This window comes from Opisthocomus hoazin, chromosome 2 (genome assembly GCF_030867145.1).
Source record: "Opisthocomus hoazin isolate bOpiHoa1 chromosome 2, bOpiHoa1.hap1, whole genome shotgun sequence".
NCBI classification, from domain to species: domain Eukaryota; kingdom Metazoa; phylum Chordata; class Aves; order Opisthocomiformes; family Opisthocomidae; genus Opisthocomus; species Opisthocomus hoazin.
The window spans coordinates 7,834,396-7,858,506 of NC_134415.1; the positions used below are offsets into that span (position 1 = coordinate 7,834,396).

The window sequence follows — 24,111 nt, forward strand, 5'->3', positions numbered from 1 at the left end:
TTTGCATGATTTGGGGTCATTAAGGTCTCATAGTTAGACAGCTTGCATAGAATCATGGAATCATTAAGGCTGGAAAAGACCTCTAAGATCATGAAGTCCAACTGTCCGATGTGCAAGTATGCAAGGAAAAGCAATTGCCTGACAAACCCAGCAAAGCCATCAGAAAAACTGCCCGGCTGTTAGGATATGAGAACGCTGCTTTGTCATCTCCAGCCACAACCACACAGGGAACTGTTAGCTTTGGGAATCGGCATTCGAAATGGCTGAAAAGTGACAAGAGACAGAAGGCGGGTTGGTGGAGTTGTCAGGAGCAGCTAGTGAATAGCAGCTTCTACCATGCCAAGCTGTTGAGCCTGCTGGAGTTCCCAGGGAACGACAAGCTGCAGGAAGACAAAGGGGCATCTCGAGTGTTTTAATCCCTTTCAGTTTCTGCTGTGTTCCCACCACTAGGATCAAGAAATGCTATATATTTAGGCAGTCCAATATAGTGTTGGTAGTCTGAAGGTATTTTTAGTAGCTCCTAAAGGCAAACTTTGCAGGTGGACTCACTGAACAAGGAGAGTTGCAACACGATCGGTTGTTCCCGAGCCACCTGGTCCAAAAGTGGGCACCTGTAGAGAGGCAAAGGTGCAGAGCCCGTCTGCTGAAAGAGCTACGTGGGAATAATACAGTTGTGTCAAGGGCGGTGGAAATCTGTGTTGTGTTCATGGACCGTTCGCCTTTAAACAGCTGTTTTCAGTCTGCTGTTGGTTCTAGGAGACCCAGTGGCCTTCAGAAAATGAATAGCCTCTGTCATATTTCTCCTGCATGTCCATTTTCGAGGAAGTGTTGCCCTGGGCTGATACCGGTGCTCATTTCCCCTGTGTTGCCAAAGACAATGAAGACTGAGGCTGAGTGGCTTTGGACTGCCCTTGGCCCCCAGCAGTGTCAGACAGGTTTGAAGGAGCTTGGCAAACATCTGATTCCTTTGTAAATGGAAGGCTTTGTTCACAAAGCTTCACAGTTCCATACCTGCCCATGGTCACTGAATTAACTTTTCTTTAAAATTCAAAGGAACAGAAAAATTGATAAACTGTTTCCTTTCTACAACATGGTTAAGACCTGAATGTTTTCCATCTAAATCCCAATGCACCGATCTGCAGATTAAAGTTATATAGTCCAGTGTTGAAACTCTGAGACTGAAACTGGCTTCTTTCCTTGTTTTTTGTGGAATTCACCAGTATTATTTGAAATGTGGCTATTCTTTATGCACAAAACCAGGAAACCTTCTCAGAAAATATTGGAAAAAGTTAATATTTTATGAGATTTGGAAATAAAATTCATCAGTGCTGTCTTCTCCAGTAATGCTTACAGCAGTTATAAACAGAAGTTTAAAACAACTGTGAGGAAGATATTCTCACCAGGACTTTGCATCGGTGCCTACAACCTGTTGGATATATGGTCATATATGATCTGCAGCCTTTGTGGACACCTCAGACTTGACCGTTATCTGTAGCGCTGTATCTCTGATCAAATTTGAAGAGAAGGCATTTGGATAGAGCAGTAATTCCTGAAGCAGTCTCTGATCGGTGCAGTCTGGCAAATGCCTCTAGCCAGACAGGTTTTAATCCTTCCTCTTCCTTTCACTGCCGCCTTCTGTGAATTCAAGACATGAGACTGAAGGTAACTGAACTGGTGTGGAATAGGAAAGATTGGAAAGACGTCGTCCTGACAGCTAGGATAATATTGCAGAGAAAGACTCTATGTAAGTTTGACAAAAACGTGGATTTCTTCTGAGCGGAGGTTGTGGATGTAGGTGGCTTGCAAACAGAGTAGTGGTGGATGGTCACCAGGCAGCGCATCTAAACGCAGGCTTCAGAATGACTGCAGGACAGCAAATGCCACTTCCAAAATAGCTATTATTATTTGTGTTGGAAGTGAGCTTTTGACACCTATGTTTTTTTCAGTTGGGAGATAAAAATAGATTAGAAAGTAATTAGACAGTAGCCAAACAAAACTAAGACAGCATTCAAGTAGAACAAGCCCCTCACAAAGAGACTCGTAATTGTTTGCTGTGAATATTCACCGAATAGCTTCGAATCAACTAGAGGAAGGGATGGTCTGTTCCTGACAAACTGTGGGCAGTGTAGGTTTTGTGCATGTATTTGACTCCTGGCAGGTGAATTCATCCTGGCGTGGGATGGAGCCCAGTAGGAAACTGGATGCACGAGTAAAAGTCCACACTCCATTTCCTTTAGGGTTGCTAAGCACAACGATTATTGCCCTCGGTGGTGAGGCCAGCACTTAAATTAATAAATGTCCTATTAATGAGTACACTAAATACGAAAATGTCTGAACTGGAAAAATACCAACTGGGTGCGTGTTTCATGTTGGTTAAATAAGCCGGCTGAAAAGGTAAAAGCCAAAGGTTATCGCACACAGGACTCTCAGAATTTAGTTTTGTCTTCAATCTACCTTTCTCTGTCAGTGAGAAATCTTTCGGAAAATTGGTGATGATACATGAGCTTAAAAGCAGTGTGATAGCTAGGTGCCAGCATACATGTATGCGTGTGAAAAAACCAACCCAACAACTGTCATTTCTTATTCTAAAATGAGGAAGGGTAACTGCAACAAATCCGGTTCCACCAGACTACCACACAGATGCCTGCCTGGGCAAATTTGATCTGTCTCATCCAGGATTTTTAATCCGCCCCTGCCCTGTTCATGTGATGCTTCCTTGCTCTTGTTTGGAAATGAAGGTCAGCTTTCTCCGGCTTTCAAGCTTGGAGAGTTTCCTCTCCACATTTGTAAGCTGCCTGCAGCGCAGACATCCACCAGCTTTTTCTCTGTCGTCTCTTGAATACCAGAGTAGTGTTGTCAAGTAAAAAAGCCGTAAATTTGACTTGAAAATTTACCCTGAGTGCATCGGTTTTGCATTGTTTATGCTGTAAGGTGCTTACTGTAAATTAAATTACATGCAATCCAGCAGCAAATGTGTTATGGCTTAGGGAGGTGGGGAGGCTGCAGCGTGGTACAAGTTACAGAGAGTAACAAGCCCGCTGCGAAATGCAGCGTTCGCTGTAGAGCCCCTGGAACCCAGTCCTCAGGCACACCAGCCTTCATTAAACAAACACAAGTTTTTGTTATTATGATATGTGGCTGATATTTTTATGCACAGACAGGGGCCTAGCGCGGATCTCTGGTGTGTGCCTGTAAGGGCAGCGAGAGGAATCGGAGACCGGTGGAGTTAAAATGCTCTGGGATCAGGCTGGAGCAGAGCCGTAGCGGTCTGCATCAGCCCCGATGAGCGATACTTCACACACGCGTCGGGCAAGAGATTTCCAGAAGCCCACAAGTGGTTGGATGTCCTATCCCCAGTTTGAAACCAGTCTTATCTGGATACTAATTGTCCTTGGAGCCTTTGAAAGCTGCTCCGGGGTGACTAAACTGAACCCTGAGGAGTGTTGAGTGCTGTGGTCATGCAAGGCATCATCAGAGGAGGAAGGACAGGATTTTTGAAGGCTGAGATGCCTCCTCGCTCTCCTGCAGCACCAGTGCTTCCTTCTGGGCAAGCAGAGGTCCAGCCAGCTGCGGGAGACAGTTACTGCTGTAGAAGTCTTTGATGTTTGGAGTTCTAGCTTAGATAAAACATTGCAAGCCTGAAACATGTTAACAACTCTACAAATGCTGCAATATTAAATATACGCAGAGTTAAAATAGCATGCCATTAAAAAAAAAATTTTGTCTTGTTTTCAGTGTGGTTCTCTAGGCGGGCAGCACCATCCTCCAGGTAAAATAATGTACTTACTGTGTTTTTCCTTTAAAAAATAAGAGAGCATAAACCTTACAGAAAGGAAATAGTAAAAGTGCCCAGCAACAAAGGCTATTTAATAAACATCCTTTTAATTCTTATGAATGTTCCATTGATCAAGGAGTAATGGCTTTAAACTAAGGGAGCGTAGATTTAAACTGGATATAAGGAACAAATTTTTTACCATGAGGGTGGTGAAACCCTGGCCCAGGTTGCCCAGAGAGCTGGTCGATGCCCCATCCCTGGAGACATTCCAGGCCAGGTTGGACAGGGCTCTCAGCAACCTGACCCAGGTGAAGATGTCCCTGCTCACTGCAGGGTGGTTGGGCTGGATGGCCTCTGAAGGTCCCTTCCAACCCAAAGCATTCCATGGTTCTTTGGTTACAAGATACAGCCAGTAGAGAAGTCTGATTGTTCTGCCTTTCACAGCCATCTACCTCTAGGAAAAGTAAGTGAAATTTGGATGGGAAATGCCAATTTAGTATTTTCTTGCTTACACAGCAGAGGCTCAGATGATCCTGGAAGTTAAGCTCAGAGCAGATGCTGGAAGGTAAGCTCAGAGCAGAAGCTGGGTTCTATTACTCACTGATGTTACCTGGCCGTCTGAATCTGAGGGAGTCGCTTGCATTCTGTGGCTGAATTTTACCCACCAGTGAGCCTGAAGTTTCTTCACAGAGGCAGTGTAAAATGAATTAATATTTTATAACGTCCTTTGAAATCCTCAGATAAAAGGCACTGCAACATTGCAAAATATTTCATGGACAGAACCATCCAAGGTGAGATCTGCCTCTTTTTATGTAATTTCTTTCAAAGATCAGACACTAATTGCACTTTGAGATGAAATAGTGCAGTGAAACAAGATGGACCCACAGTTCCCGACATGCCTGTAATCTGTAACATCGCAGGAAGCTGAAAGGATCAGATAATCCTACTAAGGAGGCCTGGAAATAACCATGAAAGCCAGTTTTTTTTTCATTTGACAAAGCCGAGTTTCTGTGGTCTGAGTGCTGAGCACATGAACATACTCTCCTGAAAGATCACTTTGAAAGGACCCTAATGATTTTTTTTAAAAAGCTCATCCCAAAGGCTGACGCGGAAGAGGTGTGGGAAATGCCAGCCACCACCCCTGAGCCTCACCAGCCTGCGGATGACCAGGTGAGACCCGTGCGAGCCGGCAGTCCGGATCTGACCCACCAAGAAAGCTCGCCTCTTGAGTATGAAGAGCTGTCCGGCGGCGCAGCTGAGGTGGTGTTTTCCCACGGTTTACTAGACAGTCTGCCGGGGCTGCGTTTCAATAGCTAGTACTTACATAGTTAACAAACACTTTGGAATGTTTGTGGAGTATTGATGGCTGCCTGGTCTTGTTTGCAAAGTACGCTCGCTTTAATTTGACCAAATCTGAAGAAATGTGGAGTATTTGTGTCTTTGTCTGCTAACAGATCTCGTGTCTGAAGCTGGCAAATGTGCCAGGTATTTTCATATCGACAGCAGAAGTCAGCAGGAGTAAAGGGTGCAGAGCTCACCGTGCCCAGGGTCTTGTGAAACAGGGTTCTTTGCTTATAGCAATATAATCTTTTTTACGTTTCATATATTCGTTCCATGGAATCTGATCTCTACTGGATCCACTTGCATTAAGTCCTGCTAATTAACACCAGTCAGACTTTTGCATAACGACAGAAGAGTAAATCTAACACACATTGTTGGTACATCATGACTGGGGGTCTTATGGGGGGGGGAATAAAACCACCGTGAAAAGTTGCTACGTACAAGCTGTTGTGAAACCTCTAAGATCATCGAGTCCAACCATCCGCCCAACACCACCATGCCTGCTAAACCATGTCCTCTAGTGCCATGTCTACATGTTTTATGAACCCTTCCAGGGATGGTGACTCCACCATTGCCCTGGGCAGCCTGGTCCAGTGCTTTACAACTCTTTCAGTAAATAAATTTTTCCTAATATCCAACCTAAACCTCCCCTGACACACCTTGAGGCTGTCGCCTCTCATCCTATTGCTAGTTACTTGGGAGAAGGGACCAACCCCCCCCCTCACCACACCCTCCTTTCAGGTAGCTGTAGAGAGCGATAAGGTCTCCCCTCAGCCTCCTCCAGACTGAACAGCCCCAGCTCCCTCAGCCGCTCCTCGTCAGCCTTGTTCTCCAGACCCTCACCAACCCCGTTGCTCTTCTCTAGACACGCTCCACCATCTCAGCGTCCTCCTTCTAGTGAGGAGAGTAATACCCCATTTTAGCTAACGCGTGTGTAGGTATGGAGGTATTCTGTTTCACGCCTCGAGAAGAAGTTGGTAAGCTGTGTCGAGCAAGCTGTAGCGCACGCTGCTGCGAGTATCAGAGTATGATTGATAAATCGATGGTGTAGCCTCAGCTCACGCTGTGTCTGATCCCGGCCTCTAAGAAGAAGGAGACGGCAGGAGGAGAAAGGCTGAGGAAGGGATGGGGGAAATTACTCAAGGCACGGGGGGAAATCGCGACGGAGCGGTGACGGGTCTGGCAGGAGACTAAAGGAGGGATCGATAAATTGATGGGGGGGGGGGGGGGTGCGTTCTCCTTTCCCGCCCCAGAAGGGAGCCTGCGAGGACCCGGCAGCCCCTCCGTGCGGTGCAGCAGCCCGGGGAAGCCCCGCAGCCCCGCTACGGTGCGGAGCGCTGCCCGCGAACGCGCCCGCAGCCCCCGGGGGGGGAGCGCCCATCACCGTCGCGTCCGGCCGCCACCCGGGGGGGCGGCCCCGGGAGCCTTTGGGGTGGGGGGGTGGGGGGGGCCGTGCCGGTGACGTCGGGTTTGCCCCCGCCCCCCCCTTCCCCCCCCCCCGCCGCCCGGTGCTGCGGCAGAGGGCGGCGGGCCGGGAGCCGTACCGGGGGTTTGGGGGGGGTGGGGGGGTGTGTGTGTAGTGGGGTGCTCCGGAGGCGGCGAGGATGTAGGCGCGGGGCGGCGGGGAGCTGCCGCCGGGCGACGGAGCTCGCCATGAAGAAGCATTCGGCCAGGGTGGCCCCGCTCAGCGCCTGCAACAGCCCCGTCCTCACCCTCACCAAAGTGGAAGGTAAGCGGCGGCGATGGGAGCGGGACGGGGACGGGGGGGGTATCCCGGGGAGAGCGGGTATCCCCGCGGGGGATGCTTCAGGGAGAGGGGGTACCCCCCGGGGGATGCTCCGGGGAGAGCGGGTACCCCCCGGGGGATGTTCCGGGGAGAGCGGGTACCCCCACGGGGGATGCTCCGGGGAGAGGGGGTACCCCACGGGGGGATGCTTCAGGGAGAGGGGGTACCCACCGGGGGATGCTCCGGGGAGAGCGGGTACCCCCACGGGGGATGCTCCGGTGCGATGCCCGCCGCCGGGCATCACCAGCGCCCACCCGTGTCCCCCACTCCGATCCAGCTCTCCTCCTCCTCCGGGAGCTCCTCTCCGGGGACCAGGAGCAGCCCTCAAGCCCCCCGGGAAGGAGGGAGGGAGGATGCTGGACAGATGTGACCCCGCTTTCTGTCCCCACCTCTGGTTGCCCATCCAGCTGCGTGGTAGTGGTGGGGTCGTGGGACTGCGGCCAGGAGGGACAACTGGGAGCCCGACAGCAGTGGGGGGGAGGGGGCCCCTTCAGGGAGCGCGGGGACCTTTTGGAGACTTTCAGGGATCATGGGTGGGGACCTTGAAAAGGGCAGTGATGTTCTCAGCGGGTTTCCCAGAGAGCTCTGAAGCTCTGGGTCACAGCCGGTGGGGAGGTGTGGGGCGAGGAGCTGCGATCTTGGGTAGAAACCTGCCGGCCATGTCCTGGAGAGGCAGAGCAGGTGAGATGGAGGGGGAAGAGAATCACAGAATCACAGCATGGTAGGGGTTGGAAGGGACCTCTGTGGGCCATATAGTCCAACCCCCCTGCCAAAGCAGGGTCACCCAGAGCAGGCTGCACAGGACAGCGTCCAGGCGAGTCTTGAGTATCTCCAGAGAAGGAGACTCCACAACCTCGCTGGGCAGCCTGTTCCAGTGCTCCGTCACCCTCAGAGGGAAGAAGTTCTTCCTCGTGTTCAGATGGAACTTCCTCTGCTACAATTTCTGCCCATTGCCCCTTGTCCTGTCGCTGGGCACCACTGAAAAGAGTCTGGCCCCATCCTCCTGACACCCACCCTTGAGATATTTATAAGCATCTATTAGGTCCCCTCGCAGCCTTCTCTTCTTCAGGCTGAACAAGCCCAGCTCCCTCAGCCTTTCCTCATAGGAGAGATGCTCCAGTCCCCTCATCATCCTCGTAGCCCTCCCCCTTGTCCTGTCTCTGGGCACCACTGAAAAGAGTCTGGCCCCGTCCTCCTGACACCCACCCATAAGATATTTACAGGCATTTATAAGGTCCCCTCTCAGAACGGGAGCCCGTCTGATAGTTGGATACAGAGCTCAGTTCCTGAAGAAAGGGCAAGGAGGAAGCCACTGGTTTGGGAGGATCTGCCGGGGGATGTGGCAGTTGGTTGAGAGAATGGGGTTGGTGAGAGGAAAAAGGTTGGCTGAGAGGAATGGAAGAAGGAGAGACAGAACGGATGAGCGAGATGAGGCAAAGAGGAGGAACAACTCGGAAAAGGGAGTGATTGAACAGTAAGAGGTAAAATGTGAATGTGAGACTCTATAGAAAGCTCATGGAGTAGAAAAAAAGTAATACTGAAAAACTGAGGATCGAAGAGGGGAAGAGAAAAAACCAGTAGCAATAACTCTGTGCAGAAGAAAGTGAGAAAGTGCAGAAATGTCGAAGAGGGGGAAGGGAACTAAAATCAGCAAGTAAAAGTGGAAAATCAGCAGAACCTGAAGGTTGTTGTTTAAATTCATGGAGAATACAGCTGTTGCATTCCTCCAGCGTAAAAACCTCTTGCTGTAGAGACAGGAAAAGGGATCTCAGTTTTCTGATCAAAAGAAGAGCAGACCTGATCTGCATTACACTATAATCACAGTAAATAAACGCCTCTGGAGTTAGCCCCGTGCACAGCAGGGTGTTTCTGTCAAGGTTTGCGTCGGAGGCTCCTCTGGGCAGGGAGCACGTCTCCCTTTCTTTTGGTGCACTGCACATGCTCTATAAATCATAGCTATTAATCACCCACCAGGTTCCAACTTTGAAATGTGGGTCGTCTCATTCCTCTTCTACCAGTTCAAATACAGTTTATTACCTACCTTATTTAGAAACAGAAGCAGGGCAATCTTTTCCTGTGCCGTAAAATTGGATGCTTTCAAGCATTTCCATGTCCGCTCTGCATACCAGCTCTCAGATGCCCTGTCACCACCCACCAGGGACTTTGTCGACCTAGCTGGACTTTTCCTTCTTTACTTTAGATTCTTTTTTTCCTCCATCATCAGTGGCAAAATCTAAATTGCCTTGATGGTGCATGATAGGGCCCAGTGGTTGTACAGAGGCAGGCAAGAGTTTCCTTTGCTGTTTGCTTCCTTTTAATGAAACAGACTGGCTTTGTTTGAGAGCTGCTCTTCCCAAATCAATTGACAACGTTTCCTTTCGGACTAATATTGACTAATTTTGCCAGCTGGTGTTTAGAGCCATATGAAAAAGCCAAGATGTGGTTGTAGGCGAAAATAAAGGGAAGCAGTGGGCGTACTGTGGACTGCTTGCTTCCCTTGGTCCGGCCGCCCTATCTCTGGCAAAGATTTGCCTTCCTAAAGTTCTCTGGTAGCCCAAGTCCCTTGAAAAGGTGTAGCCAGTGCTGCAAGAGCAAGACAGCAAAATCTTTCCTCTGCTTTGTAGTTATGATTATTTTCTCCCCTACCCATCACCATCAAAGCATTTCAAGGCTCTTTGACAGGACCGCTAGGAATACGTCTCACTTCAGGATGGCTGGCCAAGAGGAGCCTTTCATTGATATGCATCGCTGTAAAGCCTTCCAGCATTCCCTCTATTTTCCTGTTGGTGCAGTAGCTTCTTTGCTTTAAAAGGGAGATAAGGACTTTGTGCGCCTTCAGAAGCGTGACGGCCATTTCGAATTATTTCAGAGACTGAATCATCAGTGTGCTCGGAGCCTGCTGTACCAGCACTTTTCAAGACAACTGTATCTACAAGCATCGCTCGGGCAGGCAGTAACCATACCTTGCGTTTTCTGTGCCTGGTACCATTGCACACGCTTCATGTTTTGAGAAACGTAGGCTCGGTGCCCGATTCATGCTTGTTCATCTTGCTGGTGGTGTTTCTCTCACCAGTTTCTATCGCTATCACAGTGGCCATTCCTCTCAGACCAGTCAGTTGACTGGTTTCACCCTGTTTGTACATGAAAGCACGGTGTACTTTGAGGACTGACTTCCCTTCCTTGGGGAGGTGGATGTTTCCATCCCTGCTCTGCATCTCGGCATCTTCCAGAGATAGGCAACGTCAGCTTTCATGAGTAGCTGCAGGACAGTCACCTTGCTGGAGAAAACCCATCCTCTACTTAATTAGTCCCTTCTTAGAGATACTTATTCCTAGGCTTCCACCACCGAGGAAATGATATTGCAGCCTCCCCATGTAGCACGTTTTCTCTGCACTCTTCTGTCGGGAAGAGTGACTGGTGATAGTCAAAGCTGCTTATATGGCAAATGATACCTGTCTGCTTTCAATTATTACACATGAATGTCTAAACTGAGTTGCTGTGGAACCAGATTCTGCCACATGCTTAGCTGGGGTAACCTTGTCTGCATCACTGGAGTCGCAGGGAATTTGTACAAGTGCAAATGAGAAATGAACTTGGCCTTTAATATATTTGCAGCGCCTGCAGGGGATTCATCACAAGCGTATCAACACTGTAATCACTTCAGTAATAAATCTTTTTCACTTCTTTAGCAAGCACAAACTGAAGATCCCAAGCACAGCAAAAACTTCTGTGAGTGGCAGTCTGCTTCCTTGAGAGATGCCATTCTTATTATCCTCATTTTGCAGATGGAGCAGCTGAGAAACTGCAGAATGAAGCAACTTCTCTAAAAACAAGCAGCACATCTTTTCACAGAGCAGGCGAGAAAAGACCTGCAGTAGATAGGGATGGACCTCCAGACTTCCCACACATGTTTTCTGGCCACAGGATGGCACTGCCACAAATGGATGCGCTAGAGGTGCAGGAGGGCTTCTTTTACTGGAGTCAATGGCTTCAGATTTCAATTAAACCTTCCTTTTTGGGAAATAAGCTGAAATGCTGCATAAATATATCTCTAGATAAATACTGTATAACTATTAGCAGTGTTCTGCTGGTGGCATCTCAAGGTTTTGGTAGTCAGGCAGTGGTTGGTTGTAGACAAGGAGCACTAGGACAGACCCTGTGAAAATTTCACCCTGGAGTTAGCATCTGCAGAAGCAAGATTTGTGCCCACTGGTCTTTTTTATGTGTGAGCTGTATGTTATGGAGTTATGCAGTGCTCATGCGTTCTAGAAAAGAGAAGCAGCTGGAGAGCAGGAGAGGCCGGTGGTTCGGTGGCTCAGCCAGGGCTGTGGGTCTGTGTGTGCTTCCCCACTGCCGTGGCCTTGGCGAGGAATGCGCGCTGGCTGCTGCAAAATTTTCGCTTTCGATCAGCTTGGCTTCCTGCACAGAAGACAGTCCTGGGTGTGAACATTCATGACCGGGGCAGAGACCGTCAGACGCACCTTGTGCTTGCTCCATAGCTGTGGTGACAGTTTCCTGTCGCTCCTGACTGGAGCTGGAATGGAGTGAATGGTGCAGGGGTGAAGGCAATGGTAACAAGTTTGCTTGCAGCTACTGGAGTAAATGGGGGTGTAAATTTGCTGCTTCTCCCTGGAACCTGCCAACAGACACCCTGTTATTACAGGGTAAAGTCAGTGTGACTTTTCCCTGATGGAAGAGTGGTACCCTTTTCCGTGTTTACTGTGGGTACTGAGTGGTAAGGGCACATCAGCACTAACTGCAGTCTGGCTTTACCCCAGGGCAACTTTTGCTGAATTTTCCTGTTCCTTGCAGTATTTTCAGTTAACACAACAGCGTATTTGAGCAGATATCCAAGATCTTGTTCCAAAGGCGTGAGGAGTTTCTTGTTGCATAACACCTGGCTCCCTTCCCAAATGGCACCATGCTTTCTTAGGCTTTAAACAGCCTCAAAATGAGCTGTTCTTAGCTGTGCTAGGCTTACTCACTGGGGATCCCCACCAGCTCATCTTTGATCGTGTCCCACTGTTGATTTCGTGTACCATCTTGCCGGTGCAAACTCTTAAGCTATAGGTTTGAAGGTGACTCATTACTTCTGCACTGCATGTCCCCTCCTCAAATGATACAAAAATAAAATGAGACCATTTTGATGTTACTAAACTAATGCCAGAGCAGGAGCTTTAATGCATCACGAAGCAGAAAGAGAAGTTATTAAAGATTTATCCAAGCTTCCTTACTTTAGTGGCCGAAATGATCCAATATGTGCACACTGGGGACAAACAATAGTTTCATTTACAGTGACAGAACTTAAGAACAACAGCGACCGTTGGATCATCTTCTCAGACCTTCTGTAGATCGCAGGACATTTCACTCACCCCTAAATGAAGCAAGGTGCATTTTCTAGTCATCTTGAATGAATTTAGGCATTTGCTCTCAAAAAGTAAGTAGATTACTAACCCGTTTATTTAATTATAGATTTCTCTCATGAGAAACTGGAACAAGAACTAGTAAAAATAAATATTAATTCACCAGAATGTGTCACTCATTGTCTCCTATTTTCATGTTATAATTCTTATAAAAGAATAGATCATCATAGATCATAGACTATTTCAATAGGAAGGGACCTACAACAATCATCTAGTCCAACTGCCTGACCAGTTCAGGGCTGACCAAAAGTTGAAGCGTGCTGTAAAGGGCATTGCCCAAATGTCTCTCTCTAAAACATGGACAGGCTTGGGGCATCAACCACCTCTCTAGGAACCCTGTTCCAGTGTTTGGCCACCCTCTCAGGAAAGAAATGCTTCCTCACGTCCAGTGTGAACCTCCCCTGGTGCAGCTCTGAGCCATTCCCACACGTCCTGTCCGTGGGTACCAGGGAGGAGAGCTCAGCACCTCCCTCCCCACGTCCCCTCCTCAAGACGCTGGGCAGAGCAATGAGGTCGCCCCTCGGCCTCCTCTTCTCCAAGCTAGACAAGCCCAGAGCCCTCAGCCGCTCCTCCCAAGACATGCCTTCCAGCCCTTCCACCAGCTGTGTTGCCCTCCTCTGGACACATTCAAGGACCTTCACATCCTTCTTATATGGCCCAGACCTGCTGACAACACTCGAGGTGAGGCCACACCAGTGCCGAATGCAGTGGGGTGATCCCTCTGCTGACCAGCTGGTTGGGCAGGGTTTGATGCACACCAGGGTGCAGAGTTTTGCCCTCTGGGCTGCCAGAAATTTTGTCCCTCTTTCCTAATGGCTGACAGTTGTAGACAGCAGGATTTGTAGCACAGAAGCAGTTCGGTGTAAGAGCCAGAGTTCAGAAAAGACAAGTAGTTCCCACGTAGAAGTCTGTGATAGCTCAACATGCACTCCCCAGCAATTTCGCAGTTATAGCTTCATATATAGCATTGCCAACCTTTAGTCCACAGCCCAGTTAATCTTTGTTAATTATAAACTGCGAGATGCCACTGCAGACCTGGATAGCATCCTGCGGAAGCGGGAATTTGGCCAATAAATGAGTATATTTACTTTGTGATCTTCACCGAGTTTTGCTGACAGCCGCTGCAGCGTAAGATCAAAGGCAAGAGAAAGCACGGCATTTTAAGCAGCAGAGAGATGGCTTGCTTTTTGGCAGAGCTGTCCACCAAATGTCTTTGCACCGTGTATTGGAGAAGCCAGGTACCACCTGCGACGTTAACTGCCCAGTTCCAGTTCTACCTGGACATAATGCAGATGAACCTAACCTGGAAATTTTGTGAGTTCTGCTCAAGCGATGAATTTTGCCATGGGACCTAGCACCCTTTGGTTATACAAAAGTTATATCTTGATTCTTCTTGAAGTAATAGTTATACATTTTGCTTAATATTACTCTTTCTGGCCAAAAATCTCGTCAAATAACAAAAAAAACATGAGTCCCGTAAGCCTTGTAATTCAGTCATGGAGAATACAGAAGTGAGGAAGTATGATCTGGAAGTGCCTGTTCCACACACCTCAAATTCCCTAGCATAAATCTCAGCAAGGATAGTATTGTATTTATGGCTGAAAAAGGCGTGAATCTGTCTTCTGTAACCGATTGAAACAAGTGAAGAATAGCAAGCTGCAAAAGCCTTTCTCACACAAAAGAGGAAGAGGCAAGTATCAGGGAGAAAATAGAAAACACAATTTTTGCATGTCGTGTATTTTTGCCTGGAGTTATACTGAGTGCCTTGGTGCCAACATGGGTCTAGTGAAATGTAGCTTTGTTCTCAAAGGAGACCCAGCTTTTGCTGAGCTTGCTGGTGAGAGGTGAGGAGGCATCCTCTTCTTTCTTCTGGTAAATCCTTGAGCAGCAAATCATGTGGGTACTTCTCTGGATATAGATGCGTTACTCCAACCACTGTGAGCACACCCGAGTCCATCTCAAGTCCACGGTAATATCTGGTTATTGGTTGACAGAGAACAGATGCTCCAACTATCTTGTTCTGAGCTTAGGACCTGAAAAAAAGCATTGTGTTTGTGGTTCAGTAGCAGGTTCATGCTTTAGCTTCTAAGAGAACAATCAATTGGAGTTAGAATTCAGTATGCAAGAAACCAATGGGCTAAAGCAAAATCTTCTGTCTAAAACTGTGTTTACTTGGAAGCCAGGAGCTCTGAATTTTGGAAAGCTCCATAAGGGGGAAGGAACATTGTCTTGTTTTTGCTAAAAATGCAGCCAGCATAGCCTCCACAGTTAGCATGAATTCACTTACCTCTTAATATAAATACCTGTGTGATATATATATATACACACGCTGGTATAAATGTGCTATTTATATTAGTATAAGTAGTTGAATTGCCTTGGAGATAAAACTGTTACTCAAGAAAGATGCATGACATTCAGATCCCTAGCTAATTAATACAATAGTTTCCCACAGAGAATCCAGTCTGATATTTTCACCAGAACGATCATCTCTCAAACCTTTGTTCAGGGTGAAATTTGCACAGACTCTGATCAAAATTTGCACAGAATACAATGTGGATCGTAGCTTATTTTTGTTCTAAGGGAAGGTCTGCTTCCACAGAGATGCTGGTCTCTGCAAAGTAAATGGTAAAACTCCCAGTGACCTTGCCAGGTAACTCACTGTAAGCTTCAGTCCAGTTTTTATTCAAGAAGAGAATGCAGAATAATGGGCGAAAAAAATCTCTTTTTCCATACTATCAAGAATATGTATCTCATGATCAGGATTATTCTTTGCATGCTTTTATGCTTCTTACTTTCCAGTACCATGATGCTGATGCAGTAATAAGCACCCAGTATCTTCCATTTTCACTCTGGACTCCAGTCATGCATTCTGAGTAATAGTAAAAAGGATGGTATTTAGGGGAACTCCTCACTGCACAAAATTCAAATTGGAATATCATATTTTAACGAGGCCTGTTTGAGTGCAGCATTTGTAATAGAATTTCTAAGCAGTTGCCTCTGAAGATAAATTAAATGGATTAATGTCCAAATTGCTGCAGTATGGAGTTGATAATTTTTCAGCTCTCTCTGTATCACTAACATGAATTAGAATATATATGTTTTGCAGGAAGCCTTACTGGAGAAAAAGACAGAAGAAGAAAGGCATATGTATGCTAAGGAGGAGAATTTAGCATATATTCAGCAAATATGTGCAGGTTATTTAGTTCCAAACCTTAGTAAGCTTAGGTATAATATTTAGCACAGGATCGTAGAATCATCGAGTCATTAAGGTTGGAAAAGACCTTTAAGATCATCAAGTCCAACCATCAACCCAACACCACCATGCCTGCTGAACCATGTCAAGTGCCATATCCACACATTTTTTGAACCCCTCCAGGAAAGGAGGATAAAACAGGACTTAATATATGATAACCATTAGTGATGGAAAACGCTGTATCTGTGAGTAATACTTTAGGATTTGGGAGTACTTGTTACAAGAAACTTCTGCCTATTTGGTACAAGTTCAGCTATGTGGATGATCTGGTGGTATCAGTGGTGCAGGACAGACTGCCACAGACAAGAGGACAGGAGAGTCATCTTGACTGCCTGCAAGCCAATAGACCTATTTCCTACCCTGTTGAAATTAAGGTGAGATGATCGGATAAGTTTGAATGTCCTGCATAGATTATCATAACGCTTTATTTTGTATAATTAGGTAATTTTTATTCCAGTATCGAAAGGGGGTGTGAACTGAGACTGCAATCGTCTTGCTTTGAATCTGTGTTCATGCAGTTTTCCCCATTTCCAGATACCTACTTCCCTTATTCTGTAGCCTTAAGCAAATTCAGACCTTCTGACCTCATAGGTTAATACCCTGGTTTTGTTCTTTAAAATAACCTCTACTGTGGATTTTAAAACTATCTGCTGTATTGATTTATTCTTAATTTAGTCATGCCATTCCATGATCAAATTAAGTAAAATTATTTTTATCTGTTACTGTAAAAGCAAAGTATTTAAAGTGCTTAAAACTTTTAGTTTCCCAAAAAGCATCAACAAATCCATATGTGCAATGCCATTTTGACCAAATATTCTCATTTAAAAACTGATTTAATAAATGTTTGTGGGGTTTTGTCATTTTTTCCATTATGATACATTAATTGGTATTCATTAAAAAATGTCATACTGGTCTGTTAGACCTTCAGCCCTGACCGTGGTTGGAAGGTTGAGGAAACGGGCACAGACAAACCCAAAGTCATGGCAGCACTAAGCATTGCCATCCCACCCGCCACCCACCCCCAGGGGCTCATCGCTTCCCCGTAGGAACCCAACAGCAGTTCCCTCAATAACCACATGTGCAGCCACCATATGGGGCCCGACCAAAGGTCTGTCTGGTCCTGTCTCCAGCTCGGTGGCATCAGTCGGGAAGGTGTCTTTTCTAGCCTGAGATGCATCTCTCGCAGTGTGGGTGTGCTGACAGCTGCAGTTCCCCCAGATGTAGGAAGCACCTTTTTTTCCCCTGTTTTTTGCTTTGTTCCTAGTAATTTTTTGGCAGTTATTTTGCTTTTTAGGCTGCTCCTGAGCACCGAGTTGCCCTTTTCGTGGAGCAGCATGCGAAGGGCTCGGGATCTGGGGTGGCAACGGGCAGAGCCCATCGCTGCATGTGCAGCGTGTGGGTTGTTTACTCCCACCTGCGCCGCTGTATCGGCACGCTTCTCCATCTGCTGATTCATGACCCGGTCGCACAGCCCGTCATCCCTCGCAGCTGGCCCTCACCCCTGCTGACCCGCCCACCTTCGGGTCCGTAGGAAGCTTCGTCACCTCACCGCTCGCCCCCTTGTCCGCGTCCTCTGTGGTGATGGTGAAGGGTGCAGGTCCCACGGCAGACCTCTGCAGAGCTTCAGCTGCTTCCCCACTGCTGCATTTACTCCGCACTGGTTTTCTGCCTTTTATCCATTCCAGCACCTTGCCTGGCTGCTTGTTTTCTGTCAGGCTCTTTGGAGTGGAATTTTGTCAGAAGCCTCTTAAAAACCGAAAAAGGGGAGCTGCGTCTCCTTTACCAATGTGCCTGTTGACCGCGGTCAGAGGACAGCGGTGAGGCTGCAGGATGGGTTGTCTGTCTTGCCCGTGGGTAACGCCAAGCAGAGTCCTGTGCTTCACACCATGCTAGGATGCCGGTTCCTCTCTGTTGCTCACTCCCTCTAGCACTTTCCACTCTGTTTCAGAGTGGAGTTGGCAGCTAAGTGGCTGAACCCTTTCCCTCACAAAATGGAGGTGGAGTGCGTGCTCCTCTTCAGTAGCTCGGGACATAGAGCAGCCTCCTGCCCGCTGTACTGAAAGGAGCAGGGATCCCATAGCCCCAAGAGGGTACCCTAATCCGCAGGTCCTCCAAGGCCAGGGGAACCCAGGTATCAGCAAAGCCGATCTGCTCAGAGGAGAATATGTCCTTATTTATTGGGAAAGCATGAAGTGAGGAGGTCATTTGCCTAGTGGAGAAAAAGTGAGGCTTGAAGGCTTTGTTCCAGTGACAAATACAGAACAGATATATTTCTTGGAGATGACGCAAGCTTGACGTGACCCGGCAGTGTGCGCTGGCAGCCCAGCAGGCCAACCGTGCCCCGGGCTGCATCCCCAGCAGCGTGGGCACAGGGCGAGGGAGGGGATTCTGCCCCTCTGCCCCGCTCTGCTGAGACCCCCCCGGGAGTCCTGCGTCCAGCTCTGGAGCCCTCAGCACAGGACAGAGCTGGAGCTGTGGGAGCGGGGCCAGAGGAGGCCCCAGCAACGATCCGAGCGCTGGAACCCCTCTGCTGGGAGGAAAGGCTGGGAGAGCTGGGGCTGTTCAGCCTGGAGAGGAGAAGGCTGCGCAGAGACCTTATTGTCTTTCAGTACTTAAAGGGGGCCTATAGGAAAGATGGGGAAAATCTTTTTTAGCAAAGTCTGTTGTGACAGGTCAAGGAGTAATGGCTTTAAACTAACGGAGGATAGATTTAGACTGGAGATAAGGAAGTAATTTTTTAGAATGAGGCTGGTGAAACCCTGGGCCAGGTTGCCCAGAGAGCTGGTTGATACCCCATCCCTGTAAACGTTCCAGGCCAGGTTGGATGGGGCTCTGAGCAACCTGACCCAGGTGAAGGTGTCCCTGCTCACTGCAGGGGTGGTTGGGCTGGATGGCCTCTGAAGGTCCCTTCCAACCCGAAGCATCCCATAATTCTGTGATTGTTAAGATGAGAGCTGGAAACAAATGTGTCTTTGAATCCCAACAGGGTTTGGCTGTAAGAGAGGCACAAACCTGCTTAGGAGTCAGGATGCTTTGGCATGCCCAGGAACAGATTCTTTGGCATCTGAGAATCTCTAGCGGGGTTGGGAGGAGGATACAGCTGGTGCAAGCAGCCTTGGGAAAGCTAGAGCAGATTTGGAGAAGGAGGGAATGTCCCTTGGTGCAGACGTTAGGCTGTGCGCGCTCTCGTTACTGTCCTGTGCAGCAGAGACATAGGCCTTTGGAAAGGTTGATACGCGGAGATTACTGGCTTCTGAAATGAAATATTAACAGTTCCTTAAAACCAGCTGTCAGGATGACCTGTGAAAGGAGAGGTCATTGTGGACAATGGCATGAGAAAGCTGCACTCTCTGCTGGGTGATCTGCCAGGTGACAGATGAGTCCCTAAGACCTCTCTCTCTAACCTGACCAACTGCGAAGAGAATGCCTGCGCAACGTAGCTGGATAAACTTCATTTCAGATTTAGACAACTACAGGGGCAATTAGAGATGTAGATCACTCTGTGGATTTGGCACTTCATCTTCTCTTCACAGGATGATGCCTCAGCTGTTTTTTAACAGCTTAGCTCAAAAATCCTGTACAGCTAAATAATGCCTAGCAAGTGTGGTAGACAGGAATGGGCTAAAAATATTTCAAGGAGTTTGGGAGTCTGCTACTGAGGTATTGTGTGTCCAGAAAACCACCCCCAGAAGTCATCATGTGCATTCCTTAAGTGTGTTTGTAACTGGTAAGTAATTGCGTTGGAACTAATGGTCTCCCACTGATCTCTCTGTGTAGTAATTCCTGGGTGAAGAGGAAGTCACACAGCGTTCAAGGTTGTGACAGTATACCCTGTGCAGTGTCCAGCTCCAATCCCCATGTGTGTCACCAGTTTCTAGAGCTCTAACCGCACTTGAGGGTCAGGTGCTGTCTTGCAGGACTTGCCTCAGCTCCTTCTCCTCTGTGATGAGCATATCATATTTTTGCAAACTTTACAAACTTGTTCTGCGCAATGCGCAAGCAGCTACAAAACACGGGAGAGGCTGGCAAAATGGAAAAGCTTTGAGGATGGCTCGTTTGTGATTGTCAGAGAGACCTGTGAGGATTCTTCCTTTTGTCAGAATTTTTTCCAGAAGCCGGATTTAAGGAGCTGTTTAAGAGTATGCTGACGTTGAAGCACATTCATGGCCTGGGGAAGCTGGCGGAGTTGTGCCTTGTCGTTAGGCACGTGTTTCGGTCCCTGAGAGACAGGACCTTAGTCTGTGAGGGTCACTTTCTCGCTCTGAAGAGTTGGCAAGGGCACCCGGCACGCTTGTAATACTTCTTTCGCTCATTTGCTGACTAGTCAGCAACAGCTAAAGCAGTCCGCAGGTGACAGCTATTTATGCTTGTGTGGCCAGGCCCAGCTCTGAGCCCACCAGTGCAGTCTGTGGTGGCTTTATGATCTGTTCCTGACAGCAGCGGTGGGAGAGGTGGGACTCATCTCACCCAGCTTCAGACACCTACGCTAGAGACATCTACTTCTGAGCTTGTCGCCCCAGACTGTTTGGAGCTGGTGGAGAGAAACAAGCACTTGGAGAGGGTGATTCATCTGGCTTGTTTTAATATCTGCTTTAGGAGGAGATAAATCGTGCTATGGAAATGTCTTCTTGTCTGTCTACTAACTATGCAGAAAGTGTAAATGACTGACTCAGATACACAAGTCTGCACAGCAGATGTCTCAAACTGAGACGATGGATGTCATGCTTGGTTTTTATCAGTATGACATTTTTAACATTTACAGTAGGGTACAGTGTGGCCCTATGGTAAGCCTTTAGCTGTCTTGCTGTGCTCAGGGCTCTTACGCCTTAAAGCTCTTTTGAAGTGGTCTGGACAGGCTATTTCAAGGTGTAACCTCTGCCGGGGTGGTTTTTCTCTAACCCAGTGCAAACATCTGTCTTCAGTGAGAAAGGGCACATCCCCTAAGGCGTCTACTTTATGTAGGGTAAGCAGTGCTCTCCTGTTTTTCTACATGGCCTCAGCCGGGAGCGTGGACTGAGTAGCTCAGATGTAGATGTCCCTACACAGGTATCTGAAGTCATCTGAGAGGGGTCTCGCCCATAATGGAGGAAGCAGAAGGACGGCTGTTTTCTGGGGTTGGGGATCCCTGTGGGTAATGGCATTGGCAGTAGCATTGGGGGTGATTGCCTTCCGTTGCTTCTGAATGCCATGGGAGAGAGACGGGCTGAAAGGGAGGGAAAAGGAGTAGTTCTAGTTGGGATTTATGAAACAGGAAGAAGAACAAAAGGGAGAATGAAAAGCTAAATTTAATAAAAGCAAGATAGGCATTTTTTTTCTCTATCTCAGCATCTTGATTTACTCCTTTGGGGGATACAGTAGCAACAGAGCGGTCTGCTGCAAGGGGTAAAGGAAGAAACCCATTAAAAGTCTGAAAGAGGATGTCCAGAAATAAAATTCTTTAATGTCCTGCCTCATCCATTCTGAAAAGCCATTTGCCATCTTTAAATTCATGTGCATTCTGTTGCCAGCTGGCCCTTGAACAGTGTTAGAGAGTGAGGAGCTTCTCATCCACGTGTGGGTTTGATGTCACCCCATCTGTGCACCTGTGACTTGGGTGACAAAAACAGTCCCCATGGGGACACAGGGAGTGGGCAGGGCCCACAGAGGGTACAGCTCTGGGTGTTACGCATGCCAGCTGGCAGGCAACTCCACAATGCAGTAAAGGAGAGGATGGAACAGATTGCTCAGAGAGGTGGTCGATGCCACATCCCTCAAAACATTCCAGGCCAGGTTGGACGGGGCTCTGAGCAACCTGATCCAGGTGAAGATGTCCCTGCTCACTGCAGGGGGGTTGGGCTGGATGGCCACCAAAGGTCCCTTCCAACCCAAAGCATTCTCTGATTCAGTGGGACCACATGGGTGTATGTTATCTGGAGCATCTGCTGTTTCCAAAGACAGTCTGGCTTTTTGGGGCAGATCATGTGCCAGGTATCCTCCAGGACAGTGCCATATCCACTGGAAAAGGCTGTGTCCATTTGGCATCTAGCTCTCCGGCAGCACAGGAAATCAGGAGGGCACGATGCAGTTTCACTGGCGGATAGTTAAAAGAGGTGTCAGCTTGTAACTGCTAATCACCGGGTCAGTGATTTTTACAACAAAATATGGGGCCCATCGTCTTGAAACCAGTCCTACCTAGGATAAGCTTTTACTCCATCCAGCATGTAAGAGCATTGAAAGAATGAGCACCCCTACAAATGCAAGCCTCGAGCGGCAACATCACTTTAGAAGTGATACACACAGTATTGTCTTTTGCTGAAAGTGAATGTTTCTGTTGGTGTGTTTAACACAAAATTAAACGTACGTGGACAAGTCATTTTGCCTATGGAGCAGAGAAAACATCAGTAAAGTTTAACTTCATAAGAAGTAATTGCGATGGAATAGAGTTAAAGAGCAGTGATACTCATGTATGAGTTGTCCATATGAGCCGCTGACTCCTGCCTATGCGCACAGTGCGATGGGGAGCAGGGTGGGCGGCTTCAGCCCTTGGTGGGGAGAAGATCCTCACCAGCATCTGCTGTGGGGTGTCCACCAAACACTGCGTTATTTTATGTTGTCTGGTGGGTCAGACGGTATGGTTGTGATTTTCCCCCTTTTCAGTGATTGCCAAGTCAGGCCAGAGAGACAGACTTGTTACCTTGCTGTCTCAGCGGTCAATTCTTATTTTAGAAAAAGTCACACAGCTTCAGTGTTGTGATTCAGACCACCTACTCGTCTTGGGATTTCATATACCCCAGTGGCTTAAGGCATGTTCCCTAGTGTTCAGTATCTTCAGCAGGAAGCATTTAAATCCTGGTTTCCTGCTTCCTAGGGGAATAACTGCAGAGAAGACGGGGACGACAGGAACCCTGCTAGCTATCTTCTAGTCAGAGGAACATTTTTGCCTAGGTCTCCAAGTCGGGTGTTGGTCTCTTCTCCCAAGTAACTAGTGATAGGACGAGAGGCAATGGCCTCAAGTTGCATCAGGGGAGGTTTAGACTGGATATTAGGAAAAATGTATTTACTGAAAGAGTGGTCAGGCATTGGAACAGGCTGCCCAGGGCAGTGGTGGAGTCACCATCCCTGGAGATGCTCAAAAAATGTGTAGATGTGGCACTTTTGGACATGGTTTAGCAGGCATGGTGGTGTTGGGTTGACGGTTGGACTTGATGATCTTAGAGATCTTTTCCAACCTTAATGATTCTATTGTTTTCTATAAGTTTCTCCTACTTTCAGAGATGCAAACTGTGAGTGGAGGGAGGCTCTTCCCTGCACTGACACAGTGGTACAAAACCCTCCTAAGCGCTCGCTTGGCACCTCGACTGCCTGGATTCATTTTTTCTGTGCCCAGCTCTCCCCTCAGTCCATGGGAAGGATGATGGAGTTCGGTGGGCTGTGTGAAGTGTTTGGCATTGCAGTGGAAAAGCTTGAGAGGAAAGGAAAAATTGAGTAATCATTGCAGAGCTTGTGTGGTGGACAGCAAAGAGAGTGCCGACAGCTGCCCATTGCGTGGTGAAGTTAAGAGAAATCAATGTACTGTTGTTCGGTAAACTGAATCCTGACGGGTCTGTGCAGTGAGTGAGGCAAGAAGCATTAGTTACAAGCAGTGATGTAAACAAAATGAATTAAAATTATTCTGAATGAGCTAAGCGTTCGTAGGCAGCCTTTTTTCAGTTCCAGCATCTTCTAATAGTTAGCAGGTAGCTTGTAACCTTTCCATGAGGTGTTTAATACAAAGCCACATTAACTTCGGGTAATTTGTTGGCCTGCTGGTGCATCTCCTGTTATGTGGGAAGCTGCCCACACAATCTTCTGCTGAGAACTGGAAGAAGTGGAGAGATCAGCAGCATCCCATCTCTCTTAAAGCTGCTCAGAAAGACTAGATTTTTATACCTTTGCTGCTGTACATTCTTTCTAGATTTCAAGATGTCGAACAGAGGCCACCATTTTTCCCATTACAAAACAAAACCACAGCTTTACTAGGCAAACTAATGGTACTTTTAGCTCAGATCATGCTTTTCTTACCAGTAAAGGAAGAATGAAATTGTTCCCTCCATTTAACTTCTTCCCTCTGAGGGTGACGGAGCACTGGAACAGGCTGCCCAGGGAGGCTGTGGAGTCTCCTTCTCTGGAGATATTCAAGACCCGCCTGGACGCGGTCCTGTGCAGCCTGCTCTGGGTGACCCTGCTTCGGCAGGGGGGTTGGACTGGGTGACCCACAGAGGTCCCTTCCAACCCCAGACATTCTGTGATTCTGTGATTCTGTGATTTGAATAAACCTTTTATTTAATAATGTATTAACTCATATAAATACAAATTTAGGTTGACCTGATAGAAGAGATTTAAAGACACTCTCCCTTCCAAATACTGACTCTCACCAGGATAAGGAAGGATTTTTTGTCTCTGGATCTCTTAGTCTGCCTTCAACATATATAAACGTTTGGCAATAACAGAGTCTCTCACTGTCCTGGCCGTACTTATATTTGTCTATTCACCTTCCAACGCATGCGGTGACCTC

General features: G+C 47.7%; 1 protein-coding gene across 2 annotated transcripts in view; it reads left to right on the forward strand.

Moving 5' to 3' along the window:
* SLC35F3 (solute carrier family 35 member F3) overlaps positions 1–24,111 on the forward strand; it is a 187,640-nt gene that overhangs the window by 111,292 nt on the left and 52,237 nt on the right. Inside the window, exon 1 of one of the 2 annotated variants that reach the window (XM_075445475.1) lies at positions 6,632–6,845. The exons of the other annotated variant lie outside the window; for it this stretch is intronic. Coding sequence (XP_075301590.1) covers positions 6,770–6,845 — 76 coding nt within the window. The 5' untranslated portion in view covers positions 6,632–6,769. Of the gene's footprint in view, positions 1–6,631; positions 6,846–24,111 lie in introns of those variants that run through there. 2 annotated transcript variants of the gene reach the window in all.